Below are 16756 nucleotides of genomic sequence, written 5' to 3' on the forward strand. Positions count from 1 at the left end.
TCCAAGGCATAATATTTTTACTAACATACAGAGAGAGACCAGTTTGGAGATTTCTCAAAAAACTTAAAACAGAGCTCCCAATTGATTCAGCAATCCTATTACTATATATATATATATATATATATATATATATATATATATATATATCCAAAGGAAAGTAGCTCATTATACCAAAAAGACACATGCACATGTATACATGTATGTTCATTGTTGTGCCATTCACAGTAACAAAGAGATGGAATCAATGTAGGTGCCCATCAATGGTGGGTTGGATAAAAATATATGGTGCATATATACCATGATATACTATATGGTTATAATAAAAAAGTAAAATCATATTACTTGCATCAACATAGACGAACCTAGAGGCCATGATCGTAAGCAAAACAGTGCAGAAACAGAAATCCTGAGCGCACATGGACATAAACATGGGAAACAGCAGATACGGTGGACTACCTGAGGGGCGAGGGAGTGAGGCATGGTTTGGAAACCTACCTATTTAGTACTAGGCTCACTACCTGGGTGCAATATACCCATGTAACAAACCTGCACACATACCTCCTATATCTAACATAGAAGTTGAAATGAAAAATAACCAAGTAAGTAAAATGTAGATTTTCCACTGTGTATTCCCAATGTTCATTGCCTATTGCAGTCTAATAGCAGGCCAATTTGTTCCCAATGATGTAAATATCTCCAGTGTGTTTTCCTCATCCCCATCCCCTCTAAGGGAACTCACGAATGTGAACCATCCAGTTAGCATAATTTGTTCAAAGGAAGAAAGCAGGGAAATGAAGTCTCAGTCAGAACACACGCTGTTATTGTTTTATTCTTATTCTCTTGTGTTGTTTACAGTGTCTCCCACAAAAGAAGAACTCCATCTGGCAGGGGATGTGCTGAGGGACTCATTGGGCCAGCAACCACCAAAGAATCTAGGCATTAGCATGAACTACTGGAACCTGAGTCAAAGACCTATTTGTGATTGCCCATTTCCTGCCCGCTAATTGATCAAATGAAAATAAGAGACGGAAATATTAAATGATGGTGTATTGAGATGTCGAAGTGGAAGATCTGGCCCTGATGGAGGATCAGAGAGCAGGCAGGGTGAAAGCCTGGTTTTAAGACTCTTGTGCTAGGGACCACTTTAAGAGACAGGGTGGGAAAAGATGCATCAATATGGGAATGTGGGCACCATTGGAGAGGGATCCAGCTGTGGACAGGGAGGAGGGACAGGGTGATGAACACGCCTGAGAGAATTCTTCCAGGTGGCAAGGGTGGGGAAAGGGATGGGCAGATGCATTCAATCTGTCCAGTCTTTCTTAATCGACAGGTTCCACTCCCAGCTGAGGTGGTCATGCTTGTCATCGTCGGTGAAGAAGGACTTGTTGTGGTACGTGCCTCGGGCCAGCATGCCCTTGGGAGCCTCCTCAACTGGAGTGAGGAACTCATACTCCTCCGGCCGAGGCCCATAGCTGCCAACCATAAATGTTGCTTTATCCACTAGGAAGCAAGAAGAGTACATTAGGGTAAGAGCATGATAGAGGAAAAACACACACAGCAAACTGGAGAATCTGGAGTACAGCCTACAGTGATTAAAGCCAAGAGCAATAGTTTGCAAGCCTGAATAAACAACAGATCTACCTGAGGCCTTTTTTTTTTTTTTTGAGACGGAGTTTCTCTCTTGTCACCCAGGCTGGAGTGCAATGGCGCGGTCTCGGCTCACCGCAATCTCTGCCTCCCGAGTTCAAGAGATTCTCCTGCCTCAGCCTCCCAAGTAGCTGGGATCACAGGCACCCGCCCCTACACCAGCTAATGTTTTGTATTTTAGTAGAGATAGAGTTTCATCATGTTGGCCAGGATAGTCTCAATCTCCTGACCTTGTGATCTGCCCACCTCAGCCTCCCAAAGTGCTGGGACTACAGACATGAGCCACCATGCCCGGCCCTGAGGCATTTTTTTTTTTTTTTTGATTCTTTAAAACATTTTTAAAAATTGGAGTGCCTTTTAATAATACAGTTTCCTTTGTCCTACTTCCAAAGACTATGGTTCAGTAACCTGTGGGTCCCAAGAATCAGTGTTTTTAAAAAAACTACACAGTTGATTTTAATGTAAATTTGGAGAACAGTGACCTAAATCAATGAGGATTATGCCTGCTTTTTTTCTTCTTAATGGAGATACAGCAGACTACATCATTAAAAAAAAAACTCAAACAAATTGAGACCTAAGTTCTGATATCAGTCCTGCAGTGGCCTAAGTCATATAACATTTTTGACCCTCTGTTTCTTTGTGTATATAATGGACTTTAAGGATTGTCTATCTACGAACTATCATTCTACGAACATGTCAGTGGTGGGAGATAAAGTAACAAATGGTGATCAGAATTCATGGATAGAATAATTGGCTGGAAAAAGAACAGCAATAAATTGGTTAAAAAAAAGGGAAGAACTGGGATAAATGGTGAAAACAGCCAGTCGAGTTTATTTATAGGTGGTTAACTGGAATATATATGACTATATATTAAGAATAGTTGGGCATTAAAAAGGATAAATAACGGTAGGCAGATTGGTGGCACATAGTTGGCTAAGTGTCGCTAATAAGCCTGAAGGAACAGCTGCAGACATGTCACCGTCCTTTTGTCTCAGTGAGGCGATACTGGCTTTGTACCCAAAGGAAAATAGAAAATGAAACTGTTGGTTTCATGAGATTAGGTATTGGAAAGGCCAATCGATAGCCTTTCAGGTCAATGGTCTTCTCTGGGATTTGAGAAATTGACTGGTCCTCTGTCATACAAATTTATCAATTTCTCCCCCATCTTGCTTATTAACTTGGTGAAACTGACATATATGGTTTATTGTTTCCCATCTCTGGAGAGGACAGATCCTCAGGTAGAAAGGAACTGTAAAGTGCGTTCATCACCTTCCTGCCTCTCATTTCTCTCTGCCCATATTAATGAAAGAAAATTGAAGGCGGCTTTCCAAGGTATGTCAAGAAGAACTGCAGATTAAGTAACATTGTCATATTATTTGTTTCAATTAGAGAGGTTTTATTCAATCCTAAAAAATATTTTTTTCTATTTCTTTGTTAGGAAATTGAGCATTGCCTCCCCCTTCCCTCCAATGCCACCTCCACTACTCCTGCCCCAAATACGTATAATACCACTAGGCAAGCTTTTTCTTTCTTGGGTTTCTCTCACACTTGGGTTTTGTACCTGTGAACTGCTTTTATTTATTTTTTTTACTTTGTGTTTATTTCCTTCAAACCTATCTTGGTTACTCTTCTCCTTTATGAGTGATAATGTTAAATCATAAAAGCTGATTGCTGAAGGTTAGCAGCTGACCGAGTTTAAACTAGGTCCCCTGAGTGTGGCCTTGCCAATGTCTAGATCAGAGGTGTATTTGTGCCTCTTCCTAGCATGGGCATCCACAGCTTTTATCGCATTCCCATCTGAGTCTACAGCTAAAAGTTGCTAATAACCAGAAGTTAAAGTATCAGTGAGAAGCAGTTTGGGACAGTGTGGGAATGTGGGTTCCCTTACCTTTCACCCCAGTCCTGTAGGTGTGCTGAACATATTTCAGGCCTGACACAATATCCCTGTTCACCTGCAGATGGGAAGGAACCAAGCTATTCAGATTAAGAGGGTCTTTCATTTTTTCTCATCTTTCATGCTGATCCTGCCTAGCTGAATCTTCTCTGAAAATGAAAACACTAAAGGTTTAGTTCAGAATAGGTGTCTCTATAATTATTTAGAATGGCCGTGAGGCAAAGCTTAGAGAGAGGAGATCATAAAACGCAACACTGCCAAACTGGTTTAATTATCGAACATTTTTATTTTTTTTAATTGTTTTGGGAGAGAGGAGTGGTTCATTAAAATGTCTCAATAGTCTTCATTGTATTCCTCTTTTCTCAATGGTCCCAAGAATGGCCTTGAGCTCTCCCTCTCCAATACTACTGACCAGGAGACCATCCGTGTCTTAGTAAAAGTTATTAAGATACCAATAGAGCATATTGTGTAAATACCTAAAAACCACAACCCCCGAGATGATCCATCTACCATGTGAAAAACAACAAGGAGGAAAGCTGTAATGGAAAATTCATGTCTAGAAGACGGCTGTGCCTGCAATGTAACTGAAATAATGAGTGAAATTCACTTGTATCTGGCTGGCAAGTATTTTGGATGTCTGTCATTTTCAGACGTTGTCTGAGATCTTGCTATTTTCCCAAGCCTTTCAAAGAAAATTCAGTAACGCAGAATGAAAATATAGACAGCCCGAGAACTTTGTTTTTCCATGATTCATTTTACCTAGGACTGACCTGGGTTGTCTGTTAATTTTACACAGTGGCTGTGTCTATACAAACAAATTAAAGTGGACAGTGTATCATTAGCTGGAGGGCCTGGTTATCTGTTCACCAGTGTGAAGAATTAAAGCATCTTCAAATAATTTTTCAACAATAATTATGGCTGTCCTTTTGCGTTGGATACAATGGTTAAACCAATCAACCAGTGCTATCTTTTGTTTTGTTGGCAGGGAGATGGCAGAGCACTGAACACTGCCAGTTTAGATTCAAGATTGTCACAGGGTATATCTGTAGCATAAACCTATCAAAAGCTGGCAGAAAAAAAACTAGCCTCATCAAAGAGACTGTGATAAAATGAAGCCCAGACTTTCTAATAAGTCTGAGTTCCAAATGTAGCTCATAGGAATAGGGAAAATAAATACATCTTTCTAGATGTCCCCAAGCTTATCCCTTCAACCTAGTGGGAGAAAGACCTAAGAAGGAGAATGATACTGCAGTAGCCATAAGGACTTCAAGACAAAGAGTCCACCATCTTATCAGCGCTCCACAGTGGGTCCGTTTAATATAAATACATTTGGGGTGGGTGAGGTAAAACTATGAATATTCATAGAATCCCCTCCTTTTGCCCCCATCCCCATCCCTACTGAGTCTCCCACCCCAGGAGGAAGAAGCCTTGGTGTCATGAATAAAAGTGAGAGCTGTGGAAGTCAGAGATACCACATTTACTTGGGAGGCAGAAAATAAGTGGGGAGAACCTAAAAGAACAATCCTAGACCAGATTTTTAGAAAGTGCTAAGAAGTTTGAGAGGAGAAAAAGAACACTGAGTGCCACTAACAGAGATCGTGAAAGAGGACTTTAGCATTTGTTACTAGTGTTACAGATGCAAACTTTCCTGGACACGTTTCAAGAGACTTCAGTAAAGATTTAAGTTACCCTTCAAGGATTTTCGACTCTGATCTGGTGTTTCTTATAATTACAGTGCCATGCTGGGACAAGCCACAGGATGGTTCAACTTTATGTAGGTTACTCAGAGAGCCATCAAACCTCTGAATTACAGAGTACTCAAAAGCCCCTTTCTGTGGCCTCCTGCTGCATCATCCTAACGTGTAGTGTAAACCTGACCACCCAGACCCACGTCACCACACTCCTCCTCCCCGTCCCCATCCGAAGGAGAAGGCTCTGTTCCAGGGTTTTCCTTCTCATCTTATTCACATCAGAATTTACCTGTCACACTTCATTTCATAAACACTGGCTTACTAAATGGTGAAAGTAATGCAGTAGCATCAATGATTAAAAATGAGACTGATGTGCAACCTATTCTAGGCATATTTTGAAATAATGACTTACCAAACCCTCAGGTGCTTGAATAATAAATAGTATGACAGGAAACAAGTAAGTGAACCCCAGCTTAGTGTCCGTTATAGAGTATGCATCAACAAATATTTCCAAGATGAAATTATTTTCAGGCATATTTGTATGGGTAGGGAGGGATCACCTATTGACCCTGAATCGCATCCTGTACCTTGGGAAAAGAGGGTCCCAGTGTGCAAATAGTGAGAGCAAATGGAGTCTTCCTTGGTGGAGCCCAGGCCCTGGAGAATGAGGTCAAGTGGGGATGAGAGGCCACCAAAACAAACATAAACCACTGAGTGCAAACGCTGCATTTCTAACTTATTTGTTTTCAAAATCAAGGTTATTTTTCTTGTAAGTTTGGCTACTCATTGGAATATATAGCTATGCATTAGATGTCAGTTATTTCTTATTTAGTTTCCTCTTTCCTGGTTACCTGTTCCACAATTATAATAGTAATTTCCAGTTCTTTAGCAAAGATCACACTCCCTGGATTTATATAATCTTTGAGCAATTAGAGCTGAGGTCCTATCTGTTCCATTTTCTTTTCCTATTGGTTGATTCATTTGTTCGTCCACTTTTCAATATATATTCACGAACTATCTGCTATTTACAAAGTTTGTGTGAAATATTGGAAAGGAGGGATATACAGTTTCACCCCAGATTGAGGTGCTTATGTTGTATGAAGACGAAATGACACAGGGGCTACAACACAAAGTAGTGTGTGCCTCGTGGATGTATTCAGAGTTCACAGACAGAGGGATCCCATTGGCTTAAGCGATAATGAAGAGCTTAAGAAGTCCTGGCTAGGAAAAGGCATGAAGCAAGTGTGGGTCTCAATAGGTAGCACTCAGGGCTGGGAGGAGGACATTCCAGACCCACATGGGGGTATTTGGGGAGAAGCAAACAAAAAGTATCTCAACATGATTGTGCAAGAAATTTAGTCACTGATTGAAGGAAAGATTAAAACTTTACAAAAACACAGTGCAGGATACTTACTTTGAAGTGAATTTTAGCTCTATATTCGGCACCTTCCTTTAGCACAATGGTTTCTTTTTTGAGGGCTTCCAGATCTCCTGTAGAAGATTTAGAAAGAGTTTATCTTCCTCAAAAGCAGATGCACAAGTTAATGAATGACTTTTAAGCCCCAGAGAAATTTGTTTGGCCCACTAGGGCAACATGGTTTATAGGACCCTTAATTCACAGAGTATTTGAATTTAGTCCCTGTGTGCACACACACATGCACACACACACACACACACGCACACACACACACACTTGTAATACCTGAAATCTTACAGCTCTGTTACAAAAAACATGAGAGCTTCCCTGCCCTCAAGTTTGATGACAAGGCTAAAAATACACAAGACATTACCAGTATGTTGTGAACTACCAGTGAGTTGTGAAGATAAATCTTTTTTTGGTCAATTTATTCTCTCATTGAAAGAAAATGATATTACATATATCTGGTCAAATGAAGAGGTCATTAAAGAATATGGCCCCACCCCTCGAATAAAAAAAAAATGAGAAGAATGTTACATAAGAGTGTTAGCTATTTGTTTTTATAGATTTGGTGATATTTGTGGCATTTTCTAGTTTTTAAAATTCTACTTGTTTTTATTCCTATTATCACTATAAGTAAATATTCACTTTTGTGTTTACCCTTGTATTTTCATTTGCAATTTCACACTATTTTTCTTAAGGAATACCACTGAAGTTATAAAAACTTCAGGTTCCATAAAAACAGGATCTGTCCCTAATTCCTGTTCCCTGATTAAGGAAGTAATCACTCTCTATTCTTTTCTTTGTGCATAGCAGCTTCTTTGTGACAGAAAACCAAATTTGGTTTTCCTATGCTTGGAAAAGGGAGAGAGACCAAGTTTCCCTGCAATGCCGCCAGGCCCTGCCGAACAGAACAGATCTCTTCAGCACTATTCACGCCTTCTCTTGCAGACTGGCAACTGTATCTGGTACTATTAGGAAGACTCTGAGGTCTGGTGAGAGAGTGTGAGTTTCTCTACTGGAGGGATTCGAACATGTGGGGGACGCTGAATTTATGTGTGTGCCTGCTCTAATGATTTCAGTTGAACAGGAAGTGTGTCTTCTCAGCCTCTGATTTCCTCCCTCTGACAAAATAAAACCCATATAAGGTAAAGACTGGCTATGTCCTGTGAGAGGGGAACTACCCTGCTGCTAATTAAGCCTACTGTTCTAGACTTGTGCTTTGCTCTGTCTCAAAAGAGTCCAAGTTTTTAATTTGGTAAATTTTTTTTTTCACTAAGGACTTGCCTTTGATGCCCCCAATCTCCTGGCTCCGTGCGTCTCTTCTCATTCCTCTGAGATGCCCATTTTATCTACAATACCCCCCTTCCCAGTTTCTCTCCATCTCCTCAAGCCTAAGTCTCAGGGAAAGGCTCGACCCTTAGTCACAGTAACATGAAAGAAAATAACATCTTAATTAGTACGCCCTTAGTAGGGGATGTTGTTTATTTAACAAGAACCAGAGTTTCAAACTAAAACAATTCAATCTGTAGCAGTGGAATTTCTAGCATAGTTCAGGATTGCTTCTCACCTTCGGGTAAGTTTTGTAGCCGATAAAAGATGAATGCTTTGATGCTTAGACTGTATAAACCTTACAGCTTCAGAAGCACACAATCTGTTTCTTAATATTTCCATCAGCAGTCTTTATTGCATAAATAACAATTCTCTTACTATCATGTGGAGACAAAAATCTGTAAATATCTCAAATGTGTGTGCCTGCACTCTCATCAATTAAACAGAGATAGAGATTTGGCTTTTCATGAAACATGGTAAATACTGTGCACTCTAAGAGCAATGGCTTCTTAACTGGTCCCAGCATATATACCTCTCTGATTCATCAGCTTTCTTTTGTTGGAACAGGAGACAGAGACCAAGTTTTCTTTGTGATATCTTAGGCTGCGTCTAAATAGTACAGATGAGTCCACATACCAGTAAGGTCCATGGTGATTGGTGCTGGGGCACTCTCACAAACCAGGGTGAGCCGGGTGACAGTGACATTGGGGGCTGTCGGATCTGCAGGATCAAAAGGGAATGTAAGCACCAAGAACAGACATGTGTGTAGTGGGAGTGTGCATTTCAAGTGGGAGAGAGAGAGAGAGAGTATAAAAATAAAAGTGATCTCTCTATCTGTAGTAGAAACAGAAATGGGTGTGGCAGGTTCACTCTGCTTGATCTTGATGGCCTTGTAAATTACAGCAGTGTTATTTCTGCTTCAGGCACTTGTAGATCCATCCTAATTATTGGCATTCAACATTTCCTGAGTGGCTATGGGTCAGGTACTCTGCTAATTGGGCACTGCCCACTTATATCTCTGGGCCATGTCTTGTTCTGCCACAGTGTATGTGGAAGAGATGAATGGTTAGGTAAGGACTGAGAAAGGAAAAAAGAAGAAAGAGAGAAAATGGAGAGAGGGAAATATAATTCTAAGTGACAGTCTGGAATTCCTTCTAAATTTCCCCATGTGTTATGTGTGCCTATCTCACTGCTGACTTGCATCTTCTCTCCTAAGATGACTTAATTATACAGTTCATAACTTTAATCAGCATATATAAATTGTGCCTTGCCCACTTATTCCTGGAAGCAGTTGTTCCTCTTCCCTTTGTGGCTGCTCCTGAGCAGCTGAAATGTCTTCTTCCTTCTCGGGGACCTTCCACCCACCCTCTTCTCCACACACACACACCTGTTACCACGGGACCGTCTCCCAGCAGCGTTTTCTTGTACTTGGCTAGACTCTCATCATCTTTGTCCATCTCCTGAAGCTCTTTCAGGGACTTCTGCGGCGGAGGCTTGTAATTGAGCTTGCTGTCCAGGTCATCCTCCTCCTCCTCCTCCACACGTGGCTCTGGGTCTTTTTCAGTCATTTTGATCTATTTCTGCAAGACAGAATGACAGCCTGTTAGTCAAAAATCAGGGATATAAAAGATGTTTCCTATTAGCAGCCTCCTTACCCTCATGGACTTCTATGATCATCAGTCTCTTTCCTGACTTTTTTTCCCCCTAATTTAATCGCATTACATTTTATGAAATAATAATCTAATGTTCTCTAGTCATATTTCTCTGACCTGCCTGAATTTCTCTGTACCATTGTAGTATCTTCTATTCATTGAACAAACTGACAAGAAAGAAATCCCTCACATGTGAATAATGTACTACAAGTGAATCAACATGGCACAAGGACTCCTGAACAAATGAAGCAAAAGTCCAGTTCAGAAAGCTGCAGGAGTTACCACAGTCCTCCAAATCCAGCCAGCCTGGCTAGCATCACATCAAAGCCTGCAGCATGCACAGCCCCAGCGATAATGGTGGAGAGAGGCAGGAGAGAGAGGGGAGAGGTGGAGTACCTGCCAAAGAAATGGTTGGCTTCTTCCCATTGATGGAATCTGTCTCTGAACTCTGGTAGTGCCTCAAAGGTGACTCATGAGGAACTGTAGACCTTTAGGATACTTGCCTCAGGTGCCTGCATGGCTCATACCCAACACTGCTAATCACTCCTCGGGGGTGGGTACTAGGTTCACCGTTTTTCTTGAATTTCCCCCCAAAACACTTGCATAGTTTAGGCGCTTTATAAAATTTCCTTGATTGATATGTAAGGATTTGTATCTAAAGATGTTCTGTTCTTTTTATATGCCGTGAAAATAACAAAGGACACTTTAAATTCCTCCAGACAAAATTGTAAGCATGAATTTGCCACTAGTATTTGTCCATTTATTTCCCTTTTCTGGATCCACTTCCTTTTCCATCTCTCCCACCTCCCATTCCAAGGTTTCCATTGACCTTATAAGGCCCCACATGGGCATACCCTGGAGTCTTCCTTCATCTATCATTATCTACATTTACTTGTTGAGTGTTAAAACATTGAGGAGAAATCTAGGAAAGTCATTCACCTGTTAAGTGTTAATGACTGAATAGTACATTCAAAAATTATTTCTCTTAGAGTACGTGTAGTCGCAGCTTTTCAGAGCTGAAATGAACCATTGAGGTTCGTATAATCCTTGAGGATACTGTGATTCAGAGTTAGGATAATTGTCCAGGTTCACATAGCTGGATGAGATGCAGTATACCGACCAAGAGGAGGAAGTCCCTCTGGCAAGAATTCCAGGCCCTGTGGCTGACAGCCACAAGAGATGGCTGCCAGGGAGATATTTGGGCAAGAGATTGTTTTCTAATTTCCCTTAATTCTGTTTTGAGGGTAACTCTTTTCCCTGCCTGTGGTTAAAGCCTTCATTGCTCCTAAGTGACACAACTATAAGACAGTATCTGTCACATCACATCCCGAGTGGCTCTGCAAACCTCAGTAAAGTCCCCCAGGAGTGAAGATATCTCTGGTCAAAATCAGTTGTGGTTTTGAGTTTCAATGTCACTATTATTTGCAAGAGGAAGAAAAATAATTTGTAATTAGAGCCAAATGAAAGCAATTTTTATGGAATCAAAAAAAATGAGAGAGAGAGACAAAGAAAAAAATAATATCCCTTGGCTCATCAATTCTCTTCCATCTAAATAAGCAGCCAACCATTACGAGCGAGCCTTGACCAGCTCTGAAAACAGCATTGCAAAGCCCAAGTTCACTTCCCGTCCAGGAAGAAAACATGTATGCCTGTTTCTATGGCAATTCTTGCTTCAGCTGAAGAACCAGCACCACTCAAAGCTGAAACTCTAGAGCACAGCAGAATAAACATAGTGACTAATACAATTCGTACTCCAAATAACACTGAGGGAAAGTGAATGAACCGGTTGGAAAAAAATGACGGATGCAGTGTGTGGATGTTGTAGGTTGTGGGTAGTTTCACGACAATCATTACGGGGCAGATGAAGAGAGAAGCCAGATGAGACAGGGCCCTCCCCAGAACGCTGGTGACCCCAGGAGGGTGGGAGCTACATAGAAAACCTGCTGACCGAGCATCGGAACAACTATTTGTAGAAGACATCTAGCCCCCATGGGCAGGCCTTTCTGGACTATATCGCTTGGTTCTAACAAGTCGCCTGATTGAATGAAACCTGGCCATCAGATGGTAACATTACATCCAGTCACTGGCTCAAGATGATTTCAATAACCTCCATGAAATTGCCATTATGCAGCCTCAAATCTCAATGTTGAAAAGAGAGAGAGAGAGAGAAAGGGAGAGAGGGGGATTAGGTATCGGACAGGATTTGCCTTCTTCTAACTGTGACCATTGGCACGTCCATTTATCTATCATCTAGGTCTTGATCTTCTCATTAGTAAATCTGAGGTTTATGTCAGTTCTATATTTTCTCGATTCATTGCAAACAGATATAAGAGTTGTTTCATAAAAGAGAGACATAAGTTTATCTAAAGACATTAAAGAGTGAAGGATATTGTGGGATTTCTGTATAAAATTTTGTTGCAGTCAAAAGGGGGAAATTTGGGGCTGCATTAAGATCATTTGGTCTAATTACAGCATAAGAAAAAGAGACCAGGTGATCCCAAACCAGCTCATTCTAGAAAACTGATTAGAAAAAGTAATAATACGGTAAATGTAGGACTGGAACAGCAGTTCTCAGAGAAAGCCTTTTAAAGCAAAATTAGAGTCATGACTATTTGATGAGCACCCACTGTTTACAAGACACTGTGCTTTAACCATACTGATGTTTAAATTACTCTTCAGAGTAGAGAAGAGGCTGGAAGTTGGGCAGTCTAACCATACTGAAGGAGACTATCTGGTTTGGTTGATTTTTTATTCTTTTTGGAGATTTTAGGTCTCTTTTTAAAAAATCTGATAAACGTCATGGTAATTATCTCAAGGAAAAAAAATAGATAAACCCATGACATTGTGCATATGATGCAGGGGCTTGTGGACCCCTGAAGTCCTTTATAGACTTATTGGGGTTCAAGATCTCCAGATTAGAAATATGACCTCAAAACTGTGGAATCATGAAGCGGAGAGTAGAGCAGAGAGTGGGGTGTTACAGAAGAAGCTTGCTATTTTTTCTTTTTCTAATTTCTCTTTCTTTCTTTCTTTCTTTCTTTCTTTCTTTCTTTCTTTCTTTCTTTCTTTCTTTCTTCCTCTCTCCCTCCCTCTTGCTTTCTTTCCTTTTTTTTTTTTTGACATGGTTTCACTCTGTCACGCAGATGTCCACCTCCTGGACTACAATCTCCACCTCTTGGACTCAGGCAATTCTCCTGCCTCAGCCTCCCAAGCAGCTGGGACTACAGGCATGCACCACCTGCCTGGCTATTCTTTTGTAGTTTTGGTAGAGATGGGGTTTCCCCATGTTCCCCAGGTTGGTCTTGAACTCCTGAGCTCAAGAGATCCACCTGCCTTGGCCTCCCAAAATGCTGGGATTATAGGTGTGAGCCACCCTGCCTAGCCAGAAGCTTACTTTTTCCTGGGGCTCGGCCAGATCATTGACACAACTTAGTCTCACGCTCAGGGTCATGTCCACCTACTCAAAATGTTGAATATGTTGAAGCAAGAAGATATCAGGTGACACCTGCGTCTGAGGGCACATGACCACAAAGCCTGGCAGAGGAGCCCAGATCCAGGTAGGTGCAGGAAGTGGCCTTTAGAGCACATCATCTCTAGATGATCACTTTTCTAAGGCATCCGCATATTTCTCCTGACCTGCAGCCATGTGTCAGCTAAGTTACCAGACATTCAGTTACCTTATTTCACCTGTGAATATGAGAGAATATCTGTCTCTGTTTTATTATTTAAAATATATGTGAATCCCCATGCTAAATGAATAGACATTAGCTGATCTTGGCACGAAAACAAAAAATAAGGTAACTATGTGAGAAGATGAATATGTTAATTTGCTTCACTATAGTAGCATGTTTATTATCAATGTGTATCCCAAAACATTATGTTATATGCCTTAAATATATGCAATAAAATTAATCTTTAAAAGGAAATTTAAAAATTAAAATGTATGTGAATCCCCCAAAATGCTGCATTTTTTACTTTATTTTATTTATTTTTCTTCCAGACATAAAATTGTTTTTCTTTCACCCAACAGATTTTGCATAATAAAGTGTACCCTAATAAAAACAGCAAATTGTTACCTAACACTTATGAGCCCAAAACTCAGCTATTATGGGATAAGTGCTTTGCATGCATTATTTCATTCAGTCATTGCAACATTGTGAGGTAGGCACAATTAGTTACATTTTACAAATGCAGAAACTGAGACAAAGAAGAAAATATCGAATATTTCAATTACACAAACATTTAAAATTTCTATTCGTAGTATCACCATATAGATACTGAAATGAGTAATGGTCTGGATTCTAAAAAGGAGGCATTTGCAACGCATATAGTAACAAGAGATTAATATCTGGAATACATAAATACCTCCTATGAATCAATTTTAAAAAAATATTTATTGTATGTATTTAGGATGTAGAATATAACGTGTGGGATACAGAGTTAGTGAAAAGGTTACTATCGTCAAGCAAATATCCATCATCTCACCGGCTTTTGTGCATGTGGCAAGAGCACCTACGATCTCCTCTTTAGCAAAAACTGAAGTACATGACAATATTATTAGCAATGTGCAGCGTTTTTGATGTTATATCTGGGTAACCTCAGTTTCTCCTGAAGCCCCAGCCATAAATGGCATATATAGTTCGGCAATGATTTCTCAAACTACATATGTGCATATTCAACCACAAACACCAATTTTCTCTTTTTGTCCTCCCATTTTACAGATGTGTGCTGAAATGCGAATAGGAATTTTATGAAAATTCTAGACTGTTTTTCAATCCCATTATCTAAAGGACAACTGATTTTCTTATTACAATATTGATATTATCGATAAAATTGTAACCGTTATCATATGCAGTGCTAAGTGCTTCTCATGGATTATCTCATTGAGTTCTCACAACAACTTTATCAGAACCGTCATGCTCTTTTCCAGACCTGGAAACCACAGTTCAGGTTAGTAACTTCCCTAAGAAGACAGGCCGTGTGAGAGGCAGAATTAATATCTGAGTCCAGGTTGTCTGACTTTTAGGCAGTATGCTTTATTGCTTTAGTTGTCTTTGAGAAGTTATAATTAAATTAGAGTTTGTTAGCTATCTTGGGAATCTACCTGCAGGTGCACAAGCAGAGGTAAATGCTTCTTTGCAAGCTCTGCAGAGACAGCTTTAACAAAGCAGGGAAGTGTCAGATAACGATGGTTCAGTGCAACTCGGTTCCTGCGTTACCTCGTGCAAGTTGCTTAACCTTTCTGGGCCCCAGTTTCATTTTCTGCAAAATGAAGTCGTGGCATGAGAGGAGCTCTGAGGCCCCTGCTTAATTTAATGACTCGAATGCTGTCTAATTTAAAGAAGCTTGTGAAATGAGAAAAGAAAAAAGGAAGTCGGGCAGCTGGGGAGGACTCAGCCCATCAGCATAGAATCTTCTGGATGGGCTTTCCTCACCTTCCTCAACTGCTCATCCACCATCCCACAAAGAGCAGAGTTGGGTTTTGTCTGTTTTTGACTTTGGTCCTTTGCACAGGAATGAAATGGAGAATTAACAATTATATGTTTAGCCAGGTTAACGTGGAACCCATTTGTTAGACCCCAAAGCACATATCATGTTTTCCCACATGCTTGGTACTCCAATTTTCTCTATTTTCTGTTTCACAGATGCCCACACAGATTAACTTTCACAGTGGAGCCCTCAATCCCCATGTTTGCTATTCAGCAAAGCATTGCCAAGCATTAGATGTGCTGAGGTGAGGACTTAATCTTCTCAGGCTCAATTAAAATGCCAAATTCAATTAGGATGGTGACTCACAGCATGCATATGACACAGCAGAAATCATTGGTTTGCTTGCAAGTTCAGTGACATTTCCAAGACGTTGAAAGTGAATTACACTTAAAAATTTACACCTATCTCAGGATAGAGGATCATCTGTTTCATTAACGCAGCTCTAAATGAATTGAGGACAGGAAAAGGTAGCACTCCTGAGTTTAAGCTCAAGAATTAAACTCAGGAGTTTAAATTTAAACTCAGGAGTTACAGACTTTAAATTTACATAGGAACTTCTCTGATAGAAATCCCCTGCTTCTGGTACTTCCACATTTCTCTCTCTCCTCTCTCTCTCTTTCTCCTGTCTCTATCCTCTCTCTCTCCTCTTTCTCTCTCTCCCTTACCCCGCTTCCTTTTCTCTCTCACCTCTATCTCTTCTACCTAATACACTAATACCCACGGCCTGTGTGTCTAGATGCGTAATTCAGCACAATTTTAAAGATCCAGCTTTGGGACATGAAACAAATTACCTGGGTTAATTCGGAGAAAGGTGACTTTCATGTCTCACAGAACATAGATTTTAAGTCAGATGGACCAGGGATTCAAAACCTGGCTCTGCAATATTACAAGATGCAGGTGAGTTACTAATTTCACTCAGCCTCAGTTTTACCACCAGTAAAATGGGGATACTAATTCTTCTTTATGGCATTGAAAGATTAGAGAAAACATATGAAAATTTCTAGGACTATACTGGCCAAGAAGAGATGTTCAATGAATATTTGTTCACTTCCTTTTCTTCCTTCCCTGCCCTGATATGATCTGTTTTGTTGCAAAGTTTCAGTGAAGCTAGGTAACTGCTTCCATACCGAATGCTTTCCGCTAGATGGGAGCTGACTATGTCCCCACTCCTTCCTCCTTAAAAATAGATTTTTGTCTTTCAGGAGTACTAAAGAGACAAGAAGTTCTGTGGAATTGCAAGGATTGTGTAAAAACTGAATCAACCTTAAAATAACACTATGACTATTGTATTTCTTTTCAAAACTTCCATGTAAACAATTTAATTTTATATTTCATTTATTGGTTACTTTCTTAATTGAAACCAGAGGTTACTCTGTGAATGATGAGAAATGTCAGTGAACACAGGCACAGCTAATGAAGAGAATTCCCTCTGGCTTTGGAGCAAAATACCATGGATGCTTAACTCATGTCCCCAGGCTGGATCTGCAAATGTGCTGGATTATGCATCTAGACCCAGAGCCATGGGTATTGATGTTTTAGGTAGAAAACATAGAGATGAGAGAGAGAGAGAAGGAAGTGGGGGAAGAGAGAGAGAGAGAGAGAGAGAGAGAGAGAGAGAGAGAGAGAGAGAGAG

At 40.3% G+C, this 16756-nt stretch overlaps 1 protein-coding gene across 1 annotated transcript in view; it reads right to left on the bottom strand.

The window, feature by feature from the left end:
* Positions 1-803: 803 nt before the first annotated feature.
* Positions 804-16756, bottom strand: part of ARHGDIB (Rho GDP dissociation inhibitor beta) — a 19619-nt gene continuing 3666 nt past the window's right edge. Inside the window, exons 2-6 of the mRNA XM_032253724.1 lie at positions 9369-9561; positions 8618-8701; positions 6647-6723; positions 3536-3599; positions 804-1500 (exon numbers count right to left, since the gene is read on the bottom strand). Coding sequence (XP_032109615.1) covers positions 1301-1500; positions 3536-3599; positions 6647-6723; positions 8618-8701; positions 9369-9549 — 606 coding nt within the window. The 5' untranslated portion in view covers positions 9550-9561 and the 3' untranslated portion in view covers positions 804-1300. The remainder of the gene's footprint in view (positions 1501-3535; positions 3600-6646; positions 6724-8617; positions 8702-9368; positions 9562-16756) is intronic.

This window comes from Sapajus apella, unplaced genomic scaffold, assembly GCF_009761245.1.
Source record: "Sapajus apella isolate SASKATOON/1434 unplaced genomic scaffold, GSC_monkey_1.0 scaffold84, whole genome shotgun sequence".
NCBI classification, from domain to species: domain Eukaryota; kingdom Metazoa; phylum Chordata; class Mammalia; order Primates; family Cebidae; genus Sapajus; species Sapajus apella.